We start from the raw sequence: 17,777 nt of genomic DNA on the forward strand, positions 1-17,777 counted from the left end.
GGTTGGGGAGCGGAAGGGAGCACAGCGGCGCCTACAGTCCAGTCTTTGCAAGCCGTAGAATTTAATATGCCTCGTACTCATCCCCTACGGAATGGAGGGAGTGGGCCTACTACGAGGACCCGATAACCCAACAAGAGGGGGTCTGGCCCATGCCGTCCCAAACGCTTACCCACCGGGGCCCTCCAGGCCTAGACGCCAGGGGCTGCCTCTAGCATCTGAAGGCATCATAATGAAGGTTGGGTCTTGGGCCGTGGACTCCCCAAGCCCCAGGGAGCTGGGCTTCTATCTCCAGAGGGGTGATTCTGGGATGGGCAGGGGATGCAAGGGGTTAACAGCTATGGAGCTCCTCTTAGCTCTGGCTTAGAGGTAAGAGGTCCGTGAAGAGAACTGGATCGGTTTATGTGTGGTAGAGAAAGTTCCTTTTACCAGGTCATAATATGGGGGAGTAAAAAGTACACGAGTTTTACATGTAGAAAGATCTGAGTTCCAATTCAATATGATATGGTGATTAACAACATTGACTATGCAATTGGGCTCCCTACCTTTGGTCTACTACTAACTGACCCACGTTTCTTTCTGTGCCTCAGTTTTTCCATCTTTAGAGTGGGGATAATAGTACCTAACCTATAAGATTGCAGTGAGGATTAATTACATGCAGTTAATTCATGTAGAGCACTTAGAACTGTGGCGCAAGTAAACCCTCAAGCAATGTCATCTATTGTTACTATTAGTAAATTCTAGTAGCCACTACTTACTAGCTTAATGACCTTGGGCATTCTTTCTCAATCCCTCTGAATCACCTTTCTTACCTCTGCAAGATTATTGTGAGGATTAAAGTAAATAATACAAATAAAGCAGATGTTAGGTCATCAACAAATGTTAATTATCTCCATGCTCCCAAATCAGCCTTAAAACGATGAGGCAACTATATGGCACCAAACTCTGGCTCTATTAAGGAGATTTTTACTTTGGGCCTTGAATTTCCTCTGCCCTTTAACCTTACTGGGCTAAGCAGCGCCAGTGGATACCATTAAATATCATGCCTGCCTAAAGTCGCAAATAGTACAGACAGATAAAGTAAAAACAAGCAGAGGAAGAGGAGATAAAGAAAGGAGGGTATATATTGTCTAGACTACTTGAGTCATAGCATCTTCTTTTGGATTCTGTCAGCTTGCTTTCACACAATCCAAAAATGGCCTGTATGGCTAGAGGGACCAAGATGTAGGTTTTTGGTGCATTTGTATTAGTTGTGAACAAACTCAAACATGGCTTTACTGTAGGTTTTTTGTTTTTTGTTTTGTGTGTGTGTGTGTGTGTGTGTGTGTGTTTTGTTTTTGTTTTGTTTTGTTTTGCTGGTTTCTAAGTAGTCTGTTCCATTCTCTGTTTTCTGGGTTGCTAGGATGAACAGGAGCCACAGTACATTTTATTAGCTTTGGTTATTATTAAGTCGTGTCTCTGGTCCTTCCCTCTGTCACTTTGGCTGCGGCTGGGTCCTTCCAGAGGCCCCTTTATCTAGTGGCCCTCCCTACATTTCCCCAGCTACTGAACAGGTTCCTCATCATTGTCCAGGGATGTTGTGTGTATTGCATTACAGAGTCTGATCACCATCATCACATGGGCCTTTTGGGAGTGCCAGGAATTTTCCCACACACCAGCGACCAGTCACTTTTCTTTTTGTCAGGAGAAGACATCCTGGGGGATATTGCATAAGGGGAGACTTTGGGGCTGGGTTTGGGCCAGTCTCCTAGTCCTGCCCTTCCTTTGGTTGATGCTCTGGGCAAGGTGTATACCTCCGGCCTGGACTAAGTGCTCATCTCACTTCTCAGCACCATCGTCATGTTGAGCTGCCTTTTCCTCCTGAAGGCAGTTCTTGCTCTTGGGTCCCTGATATCCTGGGTGGCTTCTGGAGAGCATGGTGAGCTATTACTTGGATTCCTTGGCTGACAGTAATAGAAAGTGACTAAGGAGAAATTATCCCCTGCCTCTTTCTGAAGTGAGAGTCCTTATTTGTGGAAATGGTGATCCCTGTAGGACAGGACTGGATGTGTAGATTCTCAGGACAGCCGGGGTAGGTCTTCCTGGCTTGGAGGTAGGACTTCCAGTCTGGCTTACTAGAGGTTCTAGGTTTTCCCTAGGGCTCCTTAAATGGGAACAAGATCACCCCAACCTTCCCCTCTCTTTATCCACAAAGTGGCTGGTTGTTTAGTCGTGGTGGGCGCGTGTCACTGGCTGTGTGGGGGGAGGAGAAAGTGATTGCAGAGATATTGGATAGGAATGTTTGCAGAGCCTGAAAAATCCTTGAAGTGCACTTGGCTTTCATTCCCTGTTTCTTGAGGCCCAGCCAGTTACCCCAATCTCGCGTGCTATCTTTTGCAGTGAAAGAAGGAGAATGCCCTCCTAATAAGAACCTGTGCAAAGAGCTGTGCTGGGGGGACGAATCATGTCCGGCTGGGCAGAAGTGCTGCAGCAACGGCTGTGGTCGGGTCTGCCGAGGAGGCATTCCGAAGGGTATGTTGGCTGGACAGGCAAAAACCCAGACCTTGCCTCTGGGCTAGAAAGACCTGGAGAGCTTCCTACCTCCTAGATTGCTCTCTCTCTCTCTTTTTTTTAATGTTTATTTTATTTTATTTATTTTTTTTGCTCTAAAGCATTTTATCAGAATCCTTTTGACAAGACCAAGTATTTGATTACAATGAAGCAAAGTGGTCTGAATGATATTTAAATATCTCAAAATTTCTATGCAGTTTTTTTTTTTCTCAAGTTCAAAGCTGCTCACAGGTTAATGCAGGACAGCTAGATGAAGTTCCTAGGATTTGCTCAACACCAAATAAGACACATCCTCTCATTAGCAAAATCCATAGGAGCCAGGGAGAAAGGACATGGCTCTTCACTCCTCATTGCAGCCCAAAGACTCAAGTGGCAGGAGCCACTATCTAGGCGACCCAGAAGTCTCACCAGCACTTCTCCAAGAGGCTAAGTTCCCAACTTCAGCCTTTCAGTCACCAGATTAGACACTGATCTGTGAAAGGGCACTGCCCCAAGTAGGCTTCTACAATAATCATGCTAGAAAAGTAAAAAGACAACCATTGAGAAGCACACGCAAATTTAAAGGCCCTCCTGTTGGCCCCTTCTCAGACTCAAGCATCCAGTTCTCCAAATGAGTCAGAACTTTAATGTTTATTTTTGAGAGAGAGAGCGTACGTGTGTGCAAGCTGGGGAGGGGCAAAGAGAGAGGGAGACACTCTGAAGCAGGCAGAGCAAAGCCAGATATGGGGCTTGAACCCACGAACTGCGAGATCATGACCTGAGCGAAAGTCAGACGCTCAGCCAGCTGAGCCACTCAGGTGCCCCTGGATTGGGTCTTGAGATCTAGCTTGCTTGCAGACCCTCCTCCCCCTTTTGGGGTCTCTAATCACTCAGTTCCCAGTTCTTTGTCTTTTATCAGGAAAGAACGCATAACAGATGATCTCTGTCTTTTATTGTTATTTTATTTATTTATTTTTACTTTTTTAATGTTTATTTATTTTTGAGAAAGAGAGACGCAGAGCATGAGCAGGGGAGGGGCAGAGAGAGAGACACAGAAACTGAAGCAGGCTCCAGACTCTGAGCTGTCAGCACAGAGCCCAATATGGGGTTTGAACCCACGAACCGTGAGATCGTGCCCTGAGCCAAAGTCAGGCACTTAACTGACTGAGCCACCCAGGCACCCCTATTGTTATTATTTTAATGTTTATTTATTTATTGAGAGAGAGAGAGAGAGAGAATGAGTGCGGGAAGGGCAGAGAGAGAGAATCCTAAGCAGGCTCTGTGCGGTCAGTGCAGAGCCCAACGCGGGGCTCGAACCCACAAACTGTGAGATCATAACCTGAGCCAAAATCAAGAGTCAGATGCTTAGCTGACTGAGCCACCCAGGTGCCCCTCTGTCTTTTATTTGAACTTGGGGTTCCTGTGAAGACTGGAGGGCAAAGTTGTGCAGGGAAGCCTGTTAAAGGTAGATGGTCAAAAGGGGCACCTGGGTAGCTCAGTTGGTTGAGTGTCTGACTTCGGCTCAGGCCATGATCTCGCAGTCCGTGGGTTTGAGCCCCATGTCAGGCTCTGTGCTGACAGCTCGGAGCCTGGAGCCTGCTTCGGATTCCGTGTCTCCCTCTCTCTCTCTGCACCTCCCCTGCTCACATTCTGTCTCCCTCTCTCTCTCTTAAAAAATAAAATGAACATTAAAAAAAAAAAAAAAGGTAGTGATCAAAAGAGTAGACCCCCGAGCCAAGCAGGCTTTCCATGCCTCCGGTAAGCTTTACACTTGATCTTAGCCAAAAGGCCGAGAAGTGATTGCCTTAGGTAAGCTTTAAACAGCTCTTTGTAAGTGTTAAGCTTTTAAGCCTCAATTTTCTCATGTGTAAAATGGGGATAATTGTTATGAGGATCAAATGAGAGGTTCCTGGCACAGGTAAACTCAGTAAACCTTATAGTAAATGTGAGCTGTTATCACTGTCTCTGCTCTAGCACCAGAGCTGAGAGTCCTAAAGAAGCTCAGGGCTTCCTTGCTTTGATTTTCCCTTTTGCTACACCCGTGGGTGCCACCAGGCACCATTATCTCTCTCTCTCTCTCTTTTGAGTGTGTGGCTGTCTCCCTTTTTTGCTACAGGGAGGAAAGGAGATTGTCCCAGGGCTGTTCGGAAACAATCCTGTTTCCAAAGGTGCGTCACTGATGAGACTTGTCCAGGTAGAAAGAAATGCTGCGCGTTTGGCTGCAACAAGAGCTGTGTGGTCCCAGTCTCTCAACCAAAGCTGGGTAAGAAGCACTACCTCGGGCCCCATGGGCTCTTTGGGGGCCTGCTTGTTTCTTTCTCAAGTAAGCCCATACCATCTTATTGCTGGTTTTACTTTACTTTGAAAAACAATAATTAAGTGCCTGCCATGTTCTGAGAACCTTTCTAAAAAAAGATAGACGAAGGGTTACCAGCCATGGTGATCTGTGGTATGTGGTCCAGGCAGGCAGAGGAGGCTGCCAGAATGGAAATCTTGGCGTGTCCTTATTGGCAGGCAGATTTGAAAGTTGTTGGCGAATTCTCAATTCCCCTTGTCAGTTGCAGTCTTCTCTATTAATTCTTAGCTTGAGAATCTGGAGGGAGACAGCAAGATAGAATCTCGGTACCTATGCAAGGCAGCAAGCGTTTTCCTGCTCACTTGCTTCTGAGGCCTTATGTCCCCTCTGTCCGCACCTAGGATGGCCATCTCCTACTGGAAATGTGCCCTGTTTTATTCTGGTTTTGGTAGAGAGGTGTTTGAAAGAGATTTCTTCTACCTTTTGCAGGATTCTCATGCCCCAAATTCTCCGTTTACACATTATGTCTTCACCAATTATTTGTTGAATGTTTATTGTTTCCTAGATCTAGCATGGGCTCCGGGTATATTGTGGTTAACAAAGGGGCTCCCATCCCGGCCTTCTTGGAGCTCGTGGTCTGTTGCGGGAGAAAGAGGTTTCCCGGATGAGCAGGTGAACATACACTTTCCAACTGTGAGAAGGATATGGAGGAAAACTAATGGGTGCTGAGAGATAGAAAGAGGGGGTGCTGGCTTTGGACTGGGTGGTCAAGGAAGGCCTGTCTGGGGCAGTGACATTTCACCTGGAGTTGAGGTTAGCCAGGCGAAGGGTGTGATGAGCATCCCAGGAGCTTTGCCACATTAGAGAAATCGAAAGAAAGCTGGTACGGTTGGAGTAGAGACAGGGAGGGACCGGATGCTTCTTGCTGAGGATGGAGTCCAGTCAGACCAGGGGGTTGGCAGTGGGGACGCAGGAAAGGTGACACAGTGGAGAGAATTTGGAGGTCAGGAGGTGGAAGTGACAGAACTTTCTGCTCCATTGCTTGCCTCCTCCTTCGTTCCCTGAGAGGCCCTCCCCCGCCCTCTGCCCCCGCCAAAGGTATTAGGAATTGACGGTGTGTCTGTCTCCTGTCTCTAGCTCCTTCTCATTTCTCTCTTGTTTCCAGATTTTTATGGTTAATTTTGCTTGTTTGTGCTTCCAAATATATTTTATTATCATACTGTCTATCACTCCCCTCCCCCCCCCCCAATACAGAGGCTATTTTTATTGGAGAGGTGTTAGATGTATACATTAATTTAGGGACAGCTGATATTTTTATGTTGAATCTTTGTCTTCCCACTGTCCAAGTGTATTTGGTGTGTTTCAGTGTATTTTATAGTTTTAAAATACTGTTTGATAGGGTAATGCCTGAGATACTTTATTATCTTCTTTGTTGTCTTAAATGGGGTCTTACATCATTCCTCCCATTATGTTTTCTGAAGAAACTGGAACCATTCTCTCCTCTGAGTGCATGTGGCAGAATATTACAGTAGAAAAGAGTAGGTTTTGGTTGTCAGAGAGCCGGGTTCAAACCTGAAGGCTCACCAGTTACTGGCCAGCGTGTCCTTGGTCAAGTGTCTTCTGCTTCCCCGAGCCTCAGTTCCCTTCTCTATAAAATGGAAAGAATAAGCCTCGGAGGTTGTTGCAATGATTCAAAGTATGTAAGGTGTTTAGTAATACATTACACATTAGCTTCCTTCCTCTCGCCTACTAAGGCAGGCTTCATCAGGAGTACAGTTTCTAACCAACTCCTTTTGTCGCGAATCAGGATTGCTTTCTCCTCCCCTGATCACTCCCTCTCTGAGACCCTGAAACTCCACAACATGTGACAATCTCTTTCCTTCTGGCCAAACCTCCCCAGGCGGTGGGCCCCTTCCCTGTAACCCAGTGGGGCTGTGTCTGGCTTAGGCAGATCTTTTGGGCTCCCTGCCCATAAAAGAGAATAGAGCGTTGTACTCCTTGCCAGGACTCTTGAGGCCCAGCTCTGGACACAGAGCCTGGGAATCTGTGTTAGGCGGGTCACTCCCTGCCAGCCGGTAGGGCCCAGCACAATCTTCCCAGTGTGTGAAGCTGATGGCTGAATTACGGGGGCCGAGGGTGAGGCTGGCACCCAGGCAAGGCACTTTGTGAGCTGCTCTGGGGCCTGGCCAGCCCTGATGGGGATCCCTCTTCCCTTTGAGCCAGGCAGGCTGCAGTAGTGATCCCCCTGAAGATCTCCCAGAGTGCACTGGCCGAGTGGGGTTCCTAGACTGGCCGGAAGCGATCCTGGTTGCTGTGTCCATAGTTCATGACTTTTCTATAGCTTCAGTCCTGCACTGGCCCACTCACCCAATGGGACTGGTTGCTATACTCAAGGTCACAGGAAGCCGTCTGTCTTGGGCTCTGGGTGGTTCCTGCTTTCCCTCAGTTCTGACATTGCCAGAGGTTTAGCATCGTCAGTGCTGGTCTGTTTGGTACAGTGGAGGGACAGTCAAGCCTCCAGAGGGCTCAGGGCAGACTCTGGGACCTGCTCCCCTCAGGCAGTTCTCGTCTGCACCTGCATCTGAGTCTTGGCTTCTCTGCTTTCTGTGTGGCCTCGGGCAAGTCCTTTCATCTCTCTGAACCTCACCTCTGTCATCTGTAAAAGTGGAGATGAGGAAGTTTACCTCAAAGTGTGGTAATGTAGTGTCTTAGTCCTTTGGGCTGCGCTAACAGAGTGTCATGGGCTGAGTAGCTTATAAATGACAGCAATTAATTTCTTATGATTCTGGGGGCTGAGAAGTCCAAGATTAAGGTGCCAGCATAGTCAGTGTCTGGTGTGGGCCAGCTTCCCGGTTCACACACTGCTGTGTTTTCACCGTGACCTCACATGGCGGAAGGGCAATATGGGCATCATCCCATTCATGGGGGCTCCCCTCTCCTGACCTCATCACCTCCCGAAGGCCCCATCTCCTAAAACCATCACATTGCGGGTTAGATTTCAAGATACGAATTTTAGGGGAATACGAACATTCAGTCTGTATCATACAGTTTGGAAGAAATGTATTTAAAAAGCCGGAACAAAACCTACCAAATAATGCTTAACAGCTCAGACTTGATGCCAGTGTCTCCCTGTTCAGCTTTCCACCTGTCTGAAGTCTGGCCTGTTTGCTCACTCACTTATTTGCTCATTGGAAGTACAGAAGTGTGGAAGGAGAGTCCTGGTCCAGTTTTCATTTAAAAAAATTATTTTTTAGACAAAGCATGCACATGGGCAGGGGAGGGGCAGAGGGAGGGAGGGGGGAGAGAGAGAGAGAGAGAGAGAGAGAGAGAGAGAATGAGAGAGAGAGAGAGAAAATCCTGAGCAGGTTCCATGCTCAGAGCACAGCCTGATGGGGAACTCCATCCTACGACCCTGGGATCATGACCTGAGCTAAAACTGAGTCGGATGCTCAACCAACTTAGCCACTCAGATGTCCCCAGTTTTCATTTTAAAATCACCACCCTGCTGGTGTATGAAGAATGGATGGGGGCAAATGTAGCAGATGGCAGGCCAGTTAAGAGGCCGTTGTGGCAGGCTGGGGGAGAGGTGAGCACGGTTTAGACCAGGGTGGTGACGGTGTGGACGTGGGAAACTGGCAGGCTTGGAGTACTTTTCAAGGTCGAGTTGACAGGTGAAGAAGTAAGTGGATGTGGGTGCTGAGGGAGAGGAAGTGTCAAGAACAGTGCTTAGGTGTGTGGCTTGAATAAGTTGAGTGATGGGAGCACTTGGGGAGGAAGAGGTATTGGAGCAAAGATTCAGATTATGGTCTAAGAGTTGTCTCCTTTGGATCCCTCATGGTCCCCTCTCTCACACCATGAAACGTGATCACTCTCCATCACCTGTGACCACTGGTTTGCTTATTACAACATGTGTATTATATCCTTTGGACAGATGGGTGGCATGGGCTCCCTGTGTGCTCGGATGACCTTTTCCTGAAACCTCACTGCTGGTTGTTGAGAAAAGAGTTAAGGTAGCAGGCCTGAGATTGATGTTCTTAGAAAGGCCTGCCTGTAACTTTGGCCCTGGCTGGCTTCTAGGAAGTTAGATTTTTGAGAGTGTTCCTACCACCATAACTGGTAAGAGTCGTATCTGCTAGGCAGAGAGTGCCCCGTAAAAACCCTGAGTCTCTCGTGAGCATTCCTGGGAGACAACACTTCACATGTGTTTTCATGTGTCATGTGATTCCACCGGAAGAAGACTGTTGGGGCCTGGTTTCTTCTGGGCTTTGCCTCATGCACCTTTTCCCTTAGATGATTTTGCTTTGTATCCTTCTGCTGTAATAAATCATGGCCATGAGTCCAACTGTACTCTGAGTCTTGTGAATCCTAGCAAATCACCCAGCCTAGGAGTTGTCTTTGAGACTCCCAACACACTGGTTTATTGATACATTTTCCTAATCCCTAAAACTTTCTACCACTAGGTCTTCTCTTTTGTCAGAATTGAGCTAAGCAAGTCCTAGCTCTTATTGATTCATTTTTGGGTAATCCTCGTGGAATGTAGGGAGTCATAATGATGTGGTTTAAAGGGCACCGGATCTAGTGTCAGGGCTGGGAATTTGGGACCCAATTCTGCCACCATTGACCTCAGGCCAATCCTGCCCCCTCTTCCTGGATGTCTGTCTGTCTGTTTGCAAGAGAAGTAGGTTTGATAGCTCTGAGGGCCTGTCTTGGCTTAAGAAGTTTTGAGGTTTTACTTTTCTGCCAGCACCTGGAGTCCTTCCCTCAGATATAGTGGAAGGTTGGAGCTGGGGCAGCAGTAAAGCCTATGTCCGAGTATTTCCTGGGCTTCATTTTTTTTATTCCAGTTTTTTTTTGGTGATAGCTTGGGGTCTTGGGATAGAGAGATATTTGCAGGGTGGGGATGACCATTCCCATCCTGACTCTCTTCCCTATTTCTCATCCTGGTTCCTGGTAAGATAACTGTGAGGTGCCTAGAAACCATGCGGTATGAGGAACTGAGCTTACCTAGTCTGGGAAAGCTGAGATGGTGAAGGGCAGAGGATCCTATCTAAGGGGGATGGCACAAGCCATGTTTTCCTCAGGTCTCTGGGGATAGGACAAGGGCCAATGGATAGAACTTCTAGAAAGCCAGATTTCAGTTGAGTATAAAGTACAAGGATGGGATAGTCCGGCTTGGAGGTCGTGACACCCCTTTCCAGTGTTTGAGCTGAGGGTAGGGAATTATTGGTAGGGATTTAGGCATCAGACATGGGGGCCCATGCTGGGCCCTGGTCAAAGGGCATATGTTCTGACCCTCAGGGCTTTAGCCTGTTCTCCAAGAGTCCATTCAATGCTTCTGGTATTTGACAAAACCCCTGGGACCTCAAGGAAACCTGTCATGGAAGAGAGTAGAGGTTTGGTCTCAATGCCTGGTCCCGGGGATGAGGGCAGAAAGTGCAGAGTGCTCCTGGCATTGGTCACTTTGGGGCCAAGCTCAGCAAAGTGGTGAAATCTGGGAAGGGTGCTGCTCAGTATAATTCCGTGAGGAGTTATGTTGCTAGGTTTTTCTCACCAGGAAGATTGTTTTTATGCCCAGCCTTCTTAACTGTGGATGAAAGGCTTTGTTCTTTGTTAAATAGATTTTTAGTGTTTGTCAAACAGGAGGGGAGGTGTGGGGGGGTACATCGGCAGTTACAGTGGCCCTATTTTCTGGATAAAAAATCAGGTTTGAAGGGCGCCTGGATGGCTCAGTTGGTTAAGTGTCTGACTTCGGCTCAGGTCATGATCTCACAGTTTGTGGGTTCGAGTCCCCACATCAGGCTCGGAAACTGGAGCCTGCTTTGGAGTCTGTGTCTCCCTCTCTCTCTGTCCCCTCCCCGCTTGTGCTCTCTCTCTCTCTCTCTCTCTCTCTCTCTCTCTCTCTCTCTCTCTCTCTCAAAAATGAATAAAATTTTTTAAAAATCAGGTTTGATGTGATGTGCCATTGGCCTAGAATCTTTGAAAGGGGGGCTGTTCAGGAAAATCCTGGGATGCAGGGTTATTAGACCTTGATTGTTCAGCTGCACGTGTTCTTGGAGTCCAGCACTTGCTTTTTCCATCACGGCAGACTTCCCGGCAGCCATATGCATTTGTACTCACATGTTCTTACTCAAAGGTCCTGGGCCGGTCCTGCTTTGGTTTTCTACAATGCTTTTAATTGCCTGCCACTTCTTTTCTCCATTTCAAAAACTTGAAACAAACACTGGGATGAATGAATCATGGTGAATCAGTTTGTTTTGGGTGTGACTTCTTAGGGAGTGCCTGCTCCAGAGGACCTGGCCTGGTGCCTGCGTGTTTTAAGGATGGTGTAGTAGAAAGAGTGCTTCCTTGCAAACCAAGAGGCTGAGTTGTGTCCTGCTTTGCCGCTGACTCACTCTGTAGTTCTGGGCAAACCCCTTCACTTCTCTGAGCGTCATTATCTTCATGGGGTGGTGAAGGGGCGCATCAGGGATGTTTGGCTGTGTGCAACAGAAAATTAACGGAGTTGGTATAACATTTTTCTCATATAGCGAAAGGTCCTGAAGCAGGTACCAGGGCTGGTATGGTGGCTCCATGATGCTAACAAGGATGAGGTTATTTTTTTCTTTCTCCTTTGCATTCCCTGACTTTGTCCTCATAGTAGTTGCCTCATGGTTGAGAAAAGACGGCTCTACCTCCCTGTGTTATGTCTGTCTTTGCACTGGAAGAAAGAGAAGCCAGGGGGCAGTTTGAAAGGAGCATTACCTGGGTCGGGAATGCAGAATTTTCCCAGCTTATGTCTTCATTTCTGGTCCCTCTAGTTACAAGGTAATATGGGGAAGCAACTCACTGTAGCTGGCTGGGCTCATTGACTCTGCACAAACCTGTGGCTTTATTAGCAAGTGTTTCTGTTGTCCATGGCTGCATAACAAACACTTCCTGAACTTAGTGGCTTAAAATCCCAGCAATTGACTCTTTCTCACAGCTGTGTGGGTTGGCTGAGCTTAGTTCTCATAACCTACATGGTGCAGCCATGTCACTCATGAAGCTGCCTGCAGCTGGGAGCTCAGCGGGGAACTTGACGGTGGCTGGAATGTTCAGGATGCCTCTCTTCATGCGTCTCTTCGGGGCATCTCATCATTCTGCAGTGGAGCCCAAGCTGCTTCACAGCATAGCGGCTGGTTTCCAAGGAGGCGGTGGTGGTGGGGGGATTGTTTTAAGAGGATGAGCCCCAGTATACAAGTGCTTACCACGCCTCTGCCTGCATCACACTTGCTGGTGTCCTGTTGGTCAAAGCAAGTCCCTTACAGCCCAGCCCAGAGACAGTATGGGAGGTGTGGCTCACTGGGGGCCACCACCTACCACAGGAAGGAGAGACGGAGAGTGACTGTGGGGCTGGCAATAGGTACGTTTGCCACAGTGGGTTAGACCTCAGCAGTGTTTCCCAGACTGCGAATCTTGAGATCAGTTTAGTAGTTGACGGCCAGCATTAAAAAAAAGAAGAAATAGACTATAGAGTATATACATGTGTGTACATAAATATATACGTTTGAGGCATGCATACAGATTAACATACACAATGAAAGATGTATTTTGCACTCAAGAGTCACAGTGAAAATAACCAGAAACACTGGGCTTGAACACCTCTGGTCCCCAATGCTATGATTCTATGGCAGAGCCTGGAGGTGAATGTCCGGCTGACCCCCTTCCGTGTAAGGAGCTGTGTGATGGGGACGTGTCCTGCCCCCAGGGGCTTAAATGCTGTAGCACCGGCTGTGGCCACTCCTGCCGTGGAGACATTAAGGGAGGTATGTTGGCTCCTTGGGGAAGAAGTCCTGAGTTCCAGGGTGGGATGGGGAGGGAGCCATCTCTGGCCTTCCTGTCTTTCCCTTTCTGGAGGGGGGTGGTGGTGAGACATGCTTCCTGTCCTCCTAGCCCCCCAGTCCAAAGCAACCCCTCTTTCTAGGGCCCAGGGGCCCATGTTGGCATTGAAAGAACTAGGGGAAGGCAGTGTGGGTTAGTAGGAAGGGTCCTGAGGCCGGAAGATGGGCAGTGTGGCTTCTGGGCTTCATTCTGCTGCCGACTGGCTCTGTGACCTCAGGGAAGCAAACTCCTCTCATTGAGCCAGCTTCTTCGTTTGTAAAGTGAGGGAGTTGCCCAAGATCAGGATTTTCTGACTGATTTCTTAGCAACACGTATGCAACAGATAAAAGCATTGCTGCTCTGATTTCTTTGTTTCTTCAATATATTAAAAAAAAAATTTTTTTTAACGTTTATTTATTTTTGAGACAGAGACAGAGCATGAACGGGGGAGGGTCACAGAGAGAGGGAGACACAGAATCTGAAACAGGCTCCAGGCTCTGAGCTGTCAGCACAGAGCCCGACGCGGGGCTCGAACCCACGGACCGTGAGATCATGACCTGAGCCGAAGTCGGACGCTTAACTGCTTAACCGACCGAGCCACCCAGGCGCCCTCTTCAATATATTTTAAAAAACAAATACATCTGTTTGAATGCTCCTTTTGTACCAGACTGTAGAACTCCATTAAGAAATTTTTCTTTAAGTTTATTTATTTTGAGAGAGAGAGAGAGAGAGAGCGCGTGCACGAGTGCACAAGTTGGGGAGGAGCAGAGAGAGAGGGAGAGAGAGAGAATTCCAAGCAGGCTCTGCCCCGACAGTGCAGAGCCTGAAGTGAGCTTGATCTCACGACCACGAGATCATGACCTGAGCTGACATCAAGAGTCAGACGCTTAACTGACTGAAGCACCCACGTGGCCCTGTAGAACTCCATTTCAGAATCACTGGCTCAGATGTTGTTTTTAGACAACAGGTGGATTCCCAGGCAGGGTTCAAGGTTCTGAAGACAGATTCTCTTCCTTACGTAGCTTAGAGTTTATCAGGGAAGGTAGACGGATCAGGCATCGTGATAAATTCTGATGAAAGGCACACAAAGCAGGGCACCAAACCTTGTCTGGGAGACAAGGCCTCCCTGAAGAAGTAACACTATAAGGCCCAGGTGTGGGGGAGAGAGTGGTGGTCTTGACAGACTCCGAGCAGCCCCGCCCACAGAGCCGTCAAGCCCCGAGGGACCACCATAGGGAAATCTGAGATGCCATTTGAAAACTATTGGTCCTTGGGGCGCCTGGGTGGCGCAGTCGGTTAAGCGTCCGACTTCAGCCAGGTCACGATCTCGCGGTCCAGGAGTTCGAGCCCCGCGTCCGGCTCTGGGCTGATGGCTCGGAGCCTGGAGCCTGTTTCCGATTCTGTGTCTCCCTCTCTCTCTGCCCCTCCCCCGTTCATGCACTGTCACTCTCTGTCCCAAAAATAAAAAATAAAAACGTTGAAAACCATTGGTCCAGATGCTCTCTTGGGGACCTGCCTATTCTCAGAGGCTGTAGCTTCCTGGTTTCTCAGGCAGATGTTTGGTTAAGATCTAGTTACAGTCAGGGATGGATTCATCTGGAGCCTCTGAGTCTCAGTGCCAGTCAGAACGTGGAGTCCATGGAGTCGACTGTCCTGTCTCTTTACCTGTGCCTGTTTATCTCGCAGGGCGGAGTGGCAATTGTCCAGATATTTTGGTGGGCTTGTGCGTCGTCAGTTGCATGACGGATGAGAACTGCCAGGCCGGGGAAAAGTGCTGCAAGTCAGGCTGCGGCCGCTTCTGTGTCCCACCAATTCTGCGAGCCGAACTGGCCACAAACCCCAGCTGGACCCTCAGGTCTGATTCTGAATTAGGTGAGTACAGCCTGGCATCGCTGAAAACAGCCAACTTAACCGCGAGGTGCCGAGCACCGGCTTAGGTGCCGGGCAGGGGGCTTCAGAAGGTCGAGACAAAGTTCTTGCCCTGCAGAGGCTGGTTGGGAGAAAAAGGTCATGTGTCACAGATGAGAATCCTTGAATAGACGAGCTGGGGCTTCTAGGCTGTCTGTGTGGGAGTGGCTCCTTAGGAAGGTCTTTCTGCCAGAAGTGGGATCTGATCTGGGTCCTAAAGGCTAGGTGGGCAGTGACAGAGGGAGAACAGCACAGAGTACACGCTGGACAGCGAGTCTGGTGGTTAGCAGGCACAGAGGGTGGAATGTGTGTGACATGTTTGGGGAACTGGGTGGGGGTGGGGCAAGTGTGGGTGAAGGAACAGCTGGGCTGCTTTCATGCCAGGAGATATGAGGTTGGTATCTGAAGGAGTAGAGTCTTCAGCACCAGTATGGACTGGATTATCTGGGAAGCAGGGCACCATTCGAGGCTTTGGGGAGCCACGTATGCCATGCTTCTCTAGGGTGTAGAAGGGAAACCTCTTTAGGGTAGAGGGGAGCTGGAGCCAGGAGGGCACAGTTGTGACCTGATGTTTCTTCTTTTTGCAGAGACCCGGGTGTCCTAGCTGTCCTGAGCTGCTACAGGGGGCTTGTTCTGGCTGTCAGGAGAGGGAGATATCCTGGGGCTGTGACCCTCCGGGGGGCTCTCACTGCCCTCCCTGCTCTGCTTCTGTTCCTGCTGCTGCCCTGAGCGTGGGAATATAGCCGTGGATTTGGGCAATGGTGTTCGGTGCTGCTTGTCCCCAGTAAAGGCTCATGCTGACCTTCTTGTCTGTGCTGTTTGAGGGCTAGGATGAGGAGAGAGAGCTAGGGGGTCTGAGCATGGCTGCAGGATTATGGCACCTTAGGCAATCCATCCTTTCTGAGAACACTGAAATGTTGCTGCTCAGGTGGCGAGGGCAGAGGAGGGTGGGAGCTCCAGAAGTCTCTCTCAAGCCTCAGGAGTGGGACCCTCAGGCCTCTTCTTGGGCCTGCTGACCTTTCTTTTATCAGAATGTGAGTTGGGCTTGGAACTGGTTTACTGCAGTCGTTTGGATGGTCCTACCTTGGACCTCCTTCCTTAGGGGCTGGCCCGTGGCTCCAAGACAGGCAGTAAGTCCCCTCCAGGTCACTTTGCTGTAGGGAGGAATTATCTTTAGGTTCTTGGAATCAAGATCAGTTTTTAAAAATTATATTTGTTAGAGGGCATCTGGGTGTCTCAGTCGGTTAAGCTTTGGACTTTGGCTCAGGTCATGATCTCGCTATTCCTGAGTTCGAGCCCTGTGTCGGGCTCTGTGTTGGGCTCAGAGCCTGGAGCCTGCTATGGATTCTCTCTCTCTCAAAAATAAACATTAAAAAAATAAAAAAAAATTATATTTGTTAGGTATACAAAATGGATCACATTCTATATCTTTGAGAAATTTATGTCCTCACATACACTCTTGTAGTGGGACTCCATGAAATAGCTAATTTAGCTAGTCAGCTCTTGTTGGACCTTAATCTGTGTACGTTTAATGTTGGCCTACTTTTGCAGGTAAATCTGGGGACAATTCTCAATAGTAGAATTCTAGGTTCTCAAATAGAGTCTGACAAAAAAGACACACACACACAAGCCCATCAATGTTCATTGAATAGAAGAATTTTTTGAGCTGCAAGTAATAGAAAACCCAACTAACAGTGGCTTAGCCAGTAAAGACATTTAATTTTCTTACATCAGAGTCTGGAGAGAGGCAGTGAGGCTGGTTCGGCAGCTTACCCTCAACACCAATGCGCAGACTCATTCCTTCCTTCCCCACCAACCTCAGCATGCTGGCTTTTGTCCTCGAGAGGGTCACCTCACAGGTGTGGGATGGCTGCTGTAGCTCCAGACATCACAGCAGGAAGATGTAGTGGTGAAAAGACCTTCAGCTCAGATGGTGCTCTCCTTTTAATGATGGAGACCATCTTCCCCAGAAGCCATCCCCTCCCCGGATTTCCCTTGTCCTCTCATCGGTCAGAACTGTTGCCACAAGGGAGGCCAGAAAAGCAAACGGGAATGGGAAAATGTGACTGTCTTTGATTAAACATGCTTCATCCTTGAGGCTGAGGGATGGCCCCATCTGTATATAAAAGCTGAGATTCTATTAGCAAGGAAGAAGGAGAGAATGACTTTGGGGTTAGGTGGGTAATGAACCACACATGTCATATTGGGTCAAAGGACACATGCATTCAAAATTTAGAAATTGCTAACGTAGGCAGGGCTTTTATAACAAGAAAAAAAGAGTATTAGTGCTCACCTTGAATATCGCAAAGATGTTTTTGTAATTCCCAAGTCTAGTGGAAAAAGGCAAGTTACAACTTAAGAAGAAAGTTCCCATCACTGCTGTCTTTTTTGTTCCTCCCTTCCCTCTGTTTTCACACTGGCCTATGAAATTCTGGTTTCTGCTATGATCCAAGCACTCTTTGAGCAGACGTGTCCGTTGTTGCCTGATCTGAACAAGAGTAGATGGTGTGAGCCTGTCCATGGCCATCCCAGGGCTCCGGGCTCACAGCGCAGGGAACTAGGAGGACCCACAGGTGTCAGTGTGACAGGCTGCTTGACATTTTGGCAGGTTCCTCTTCCATTGTTTTGCTTGTCGTGTTATTGCTTATTAAAAAAATAAAAATAACACACGCACACTTAAAAAAAAAAACAATGTGGAGCAACTTTCAATGAAAAACAGCAGTCCTAGAACCTTAAAATACTGTAAAGTAGGGTGATTTTTCTGCCGGGATGGGGGTGGGACTGGAAAGGAAGGTGTGAGCCCCAGCACAGCACAGGCTGAGCACCAGGAGAGAGGTCCCTTCCAGGTCTTCCCTCCTCATCTGGGGCTACCCACCTTGTCCACTTGGGAGCAATGACATGGGGCTGGGGGGGGGGGGGGGAAGGGGAGGGGAGAGAATGAGGTGGGATGGGGGGAGAGGGAGAGAGAGAAAGAGAAAGTATGAACTGAAGGGCTGAATTTGTTTTTTTTTTTAAACATTTTTAAAAATTTAAATATAATTTATTGTCAAATTCGTTTCCATACAACACCCTGTGCTCATCCCAACAGGTCTGAAGGGCATTTGACCTCGGGGTTGTGTTGGAGTTGGAGGTCAAAAGCCAGATTCTATGCCTCCCCCCCCCCCCCCCCCAGGCCTTTCTAGCCTCTTTTCCTACTGTTGTACCCTAA

General features: G+C 48.4%; 1 protein-coding gene across 2 annotated transcripts; it reads left to right on the forward strand.

Moving 5' to 3' along the window:
• Positions 1-383: 383 nt before the first annotated feature.
• On the forward strand, positions 384-15,370 carry WFDC3 (WAP four-disulfide core domain 3). 2 transcript variants are annotated; one of them, XM_015065427.3, is made up of 6 exons: positions 1,348-1,915; positions 2,377-2,508; positions 4,643-4,789; positions 12,475-12,606; positions 14,348-14,533; positions 15,157-15,370. In XM_015065427.3, the coding sequence occupies exons 1-6, from the start codon at positions 1,837-1,839 to the stop codon at positions 15,171-15,173; spliced, it is 693 nt and encodes a 230-aa protein (XP_014920913.2). In that variant the 5' UTR covers positions 1,348-1,836; the 3' UTR covers positions 15,174-15,370. The 2 variants fall into 2 exon arrangements, with proteins under 2 accessions (XP_026926018.1, XP_014920913.2); XM_027070217.2 differs by lacking the exon at positions 12,475-12,606 and having other exon boundaries at positions 384-1,915.
• Positions 15,371-17,777: the final 2,407 nt, after the last annotated feature.

This window comes from Acinonyx jubatus, chromosome A3 (assembly GCF_027475565.1).
Source record: "Acinonyx jubatus isolate Ajub_Pintada_27869175 chromosome A3, VMU_Ajub_asm_v1.0, whole genome shotgun sequence".
Lineage (NCBI taxonomy): Eukaryota > Metazoa > Chordata > Mammalia > Carnivora > Felidae > Acinonyx > Acinonyx jubatus.

Bases quoted from the DNA above. Each gene is read 5' to 3' on its own strand.
- WFDC3 (XM_015065427.3), top strand. From the start codon at position 1,837: ATGTTGAGCTGCCTTTTCCTCCTGAAGGCAGTTCTTGCTCTTGGGTCC. The intron at 1,916-2,376 runs GTGAGCTATTAC...TATCTTTTGCAG, and splicing joins GGTGGCTTCTGGAGAGCATG to TGAAAGAAGGAGAATGCCCT. The intron at 2,509-4,642 runs GTATGTTGGCTG...TTTTTGCTACAG, and splicing joins CCGAGGAGGCATTCCGAAGG to GGAGGAAAGGAGATTGTCCC.